General features: G+C 33.7%; 1 protein-coding gene across 1 annotated transcript; it reads right to left on the bottom strand.

Annotated features, from left to right (window-relative positions):
* Positions 1-3,226: 3,226 nt before the first annotated feature.
* On the bottom strand, positions 3,227-4,166 carry LOC131052268 (heme-binding-like protein At3g10130, chloroplastic). The gene has a single exon (XM_057986893.2). It carries the CDS (start codon positions 4,123-4,125, stop codon positions 3,481-3,483), a length of 645 nt encoding a protein of 214 aa, XP_057842876.1. The 5' UTR covers positions 4,126-4,166; the 3' UTR covers positions 3,227-3,480.
* Positions 4,167-4,467: the final 301 nt, after the last annotated feature.

The raw sequence follows: 4,467 nt of genomic DNA, 5'->3' as shown, positions 1-4,467 counted from the left end.
CTACACATCCATCTAATACTTCTCTTCTTTGAAAAGATTCTCATTAAGAATTTTGGAATACCATAGAAATAATAGTAGGATCAGTATGTAATCCATGCTCATCCGATATTGCACCAATTCTCTATTTTTTTATGCTTATAATTAAGGTATTGGAAGAAGAATTGAGACTCTCTATTCCCTTCCTTGATCCAATGAAGTCTATCTCTTACCTTAGCACCTTGGGCTTTGTGATTGTCTAACTTTCGTATTTGAGATTCAATGAAAACAATAGAGGCTTGGATTTTCTTATTTTATGGCACTTGTTACTATTGTATATGCTACATATTTGGCTGAACCCAAGTGGGTATCTTTGGTTGAGATGGGTGGGAGGAAGTAGAAGTGGGTGGGGGAATCATAGGGCTATTAGAATATTAAGTCCCTTCCACTTGAGGGTTGAAAGGACCTCTTCATCGGTTGATAGTAGTGCATGATAGGGTTGTCCGGATATATAGGTAGGGGTGTTTCTTTTGTGGTTTAGGGTTTAGGGTTTATATACACACATAGACACACTAGTATTTTCTATTAAAGTTTAAAGGGTAAAAATTTAAGGAGTCTTATCATAAATCTATTATCTCTTAGATGATGAAATTGATAAAATATAACATATCAAGAAAAAATAAATCAGATAGATCAAATCAAACTTTGTGAAGGAGTTGGAGATGAAAATTTGTGACCTTCAAGTGTGTTAACATAAGAAGACGATTTGGCCAAATAATCCATGACAACATTCCATTCTCTAGGTATATGAAGAAAAAAGAGACATTCAAAACTTCGTGAGAGGTGAAGAAGACATTCAATATGAGAAGCTATTGAGATTAAGGTGTTATCAATCTTGTAAATGTAATGTAACTTAATTACTCCTAATTATGTTTGTAAGCCACTCATAAGGGATGAAGGGTTTTCACTGATAGTGGTAAATTTTTTTCATAAATACGGTAAATATTTGTGTACTAACATTGCTAATTAACTATTTATCGACAGGTTATTAGATTATATTTATTGGATATACACCATGGTAATAGTAAAAAGGTGAAGTTTGAAGATCTTGGTGCCCACCTTGAAGATCAACTATTTTGAGTTGTTATGACAACTAGATCATAATTTGCAAATATATCTATGACAACTATGGCATTTGTTATAACATTCTATGACACCATTATTGACGACTATGGCATCATATCTGACAACACCTTTGCTATTTTGGTCCCTAGGCAGCCATGCATGAAAGATGCCATATGATAGCTGTAAGAGGTCATTATTGGCTTGCAAGTGATGATTCCAAGGTGGACATGAGGATTAGGCCGATTTGGACACCATTCTTCCTGCTTGCATATTTTTTTATACAAAAGGTGCTTGTAGTAGTTTTCTTTGCAAAGGTTATGCTATCAATTTGAAGATTGAAAAGGAATTTAGAGTTGATGTATTGTAATCTCTTTTGTAGACAATACAAGATATTCATCTATTCTTTTGTGGAGTTTTTTCTTGAAAGAGTTTCTCCAAATTAAACATTGTTGTGTTTAATCATCTATTCTCTATTTTTCTTTTATTGTTGATTTGAATCGATGTATATTAAACGTTGTTAGAACATATTCAAAGTAGATTTGCACTTATATTATTTCTATTGACCTTTAGTTTTCTAACAAAGCCAACCTCCAAGAAGAATCTATAAACCTTCCATTATAGAATCCATTTGACAAATTATAATCTTCCAACCTATCTCATAAGCATTCTCAAGAGCCACAAAGAGTGTCTGCACTTCCATTTGATTGTTAGTGTCAATAATAGAACTAAGTCTAATACATGTGTTGTTTGGCCAATTATCACCACTAGCACCTAGGTGACAAATGCTAAGAGCTAACCATTATATGTCAAGGATTATGTGGATTTCACTAGTAGCACACAGGTGAAGGATGCCAAGAGTATTCATGAAATGATAGGGTTTTAGCCATCGTTTACTAGTACTATGTAGATGATAGATGCTAGGAACTATCTTATACTAGACCAGATTGACTTTTGTAAGTAACGTGAATGTAATAGATGTTAGGATCCATTGACTCAAGAAGGTTTAACGAGCTATGAAAACCTTATTAATGGCCTTGTGTGTTGTGTTGTTATACACTTATGGGCTTCTCAATTACACCCTTAAGGGCTTAGGTTTTAGTGAACTAGGTAAAGGGGAAGATGCATGTAGTAAGATTACATCCATTTCTTTTTTGCTAGGTAATCAGTACATGTACATGTAATGTATGCATAAGTTCATAGCTATATATACATGCGATGCATGCAAGAGTTGATCACTATGTATACAAGTAATGTACACATGAGTTGAAAACTATGTGTATTTGTCATGTATACATAGGCAAATCATTATGCACGTATTTGTGATGTATGTTTGAATTGATCATTATTTGTATATCCGATGTACATATGAATTACACTATGTGATTTAATGTTCCTATTTGTTGTTGAATTGTATTTACATTTTTCTAAGATACATTTGACATCATACTATTATATATGTATTAAACTAGAAGCAAAAGATGAATAATGATTATGATTTAAAAGATGCATGAGATCTCATCTTAGTTGTGTAGGTGAAGTCTCTATTTCTGTAATGCAAGCTAAAGATATTTTAATTCCCAAAAGAGGGATATGTTGGTAGAGTTTATTTGGAATGAATCCTCAAGAAATAGACTTGGGTTTTCTTTTAACTTGATAGCTTGCCATATTTTCGTTCAAGAATGTAAGATCATGGCATGCAACTATCACCATTGCTATGGTTTGGTAAGGTTATTAGCTAGTGATTTTAAATTTTAAATTGCTTGATTAAGATGGTATTGAAAGTGTAATAAAATTGATTTTAGAAAAATGGTAATAAACAAGGTGGTATCCCAACACCATTCTTGAAAAAAAAACCTGCAATCTCATTTGAATTCCTCTATCTATATGTAGAATCTTTAAGAGACAAATAATTTTAATCACTTCCAACTAAATATTATAATTTCGAGAAATAAATAATGTCTTTCATTTTAATACTGCAAAAATCACAATTCTTCCCTCCAAATATAAAAATATCCATGATTCCAACTAAATCCTATAATTTTGAGAAATAAATAATGCCTTTCATTCTCCCCTCCTAATAGAAAAATCCTTTAATTCAATACAAATCAAATGATCCAACATACAATTGAATATGGGTATGAAACCCAAAGTAACTTTTTAATAACATGTTCTGCATGAAAAATAGTACCAATTACATTCAACAATCCTGAGTTTCTATAAACCCTAAACAAGAAAAATAGTACCAATTACATTCAACACTCAACACTCCTCTCCTGCTTATATAAAACCCTAAACAAGAAAAATAGTACCAATTACATTCAACACTCAACACTCCTCTCCTGCTTATATAAAACCCTAAACAAGAAACACAATAACTCCCTACTCCACAGGAAGCATAATTTCATTAGTCCTCAGGAATGGCAAGGTCCAAGGAGGGTTATACCTAGCCAACACATAATCCCCTGCAACCCTATACCCATCCTCTTCCAGTGACTTCCTAAGCTTTTCCACTTTATTCTTAACAACCCCCTCATCTGTAACCCCACTAAAAGTAACAACCCCATATTTCCTTTTGGGCATTTCCTTAATAGAAACCCTAGAATCATTAGGCCTAGGAACATTCTCTCCAGTATAACTGGAGGGCAAAATGAATTGCATGGTTACCATTTTCTTAGCATCATCACCTGGTTCGGAAGCTTCTTCTGTCAAGACAGGTGCTGTCATTGCAATTGGTTCAGAAGTAGGAGGAGAACTCTCTTGAGTAATGACAGGAGCAGTCATGGCTATCTTTTCCCCTTCCTGCTGTTCTTTCTGTGGCTTAACATTATTGGGTTTTCCAACAGCTCCAATGTAGCCTGCAAGGATCATAAAGCCTCCATCTCTTCCTCTTTTCATCTGGGTTGGATCATATGTTACTTGCGCTGCAATGGAAGCTTCATACTCTCTGATTTCATAATCAGTCCCTTTAGCTAATACTTGATATTTGGGTGTCTCCGCACTAATTTTTCCTATCACTGTTCCCATGGCTGGGCTCTGGTTCTTGATAACCTGAACGATAGATTGAGCTAATGTATATATACATGATGTACTGGAGAAGATATGGTGAGATTGGGGTGGATAACTCGACACGTCTGTCACTTGTAGTTTGCCGATAAAGATCTTAAGAAGTACCTAGAGACCTTAAGAAGTATTCAACCGGGTGCAGATGAGATATTTTAATCTTTTTGATAGGCTCAAGTTTTAACTAAATATTAGTATATCTATCTTTTATTAGTATATCTATCTTTTAAAAAAATTATGTAAAGTATGTTGAGAGATATTATTACGAGACAGATTTATTCTCTCATTCAATCTCGGAGTCTATAT

The sequence above is a fragment of the Cryptomeria japonica genome, chromosome 1 (genome assembly GCF_030272615.1).
Source record: "Cryptomeria japonica chromosome 1, Sugi_1.0, whole genome shotgun sequence".
Classification (NCBI taxonomy): domain Eukaryota; kingdom Viridiplantae; phylum Streptophyta; class Pinopsida; order Cupressales; family Cupressaceae; genus Cryptomeria; species Cryptomeria japonica.
The sequence above is the reverse complement of the archived record's forward strand: the minus strand, read 5'-3'. Positions and strand labels throughout refer to the sequence as shown.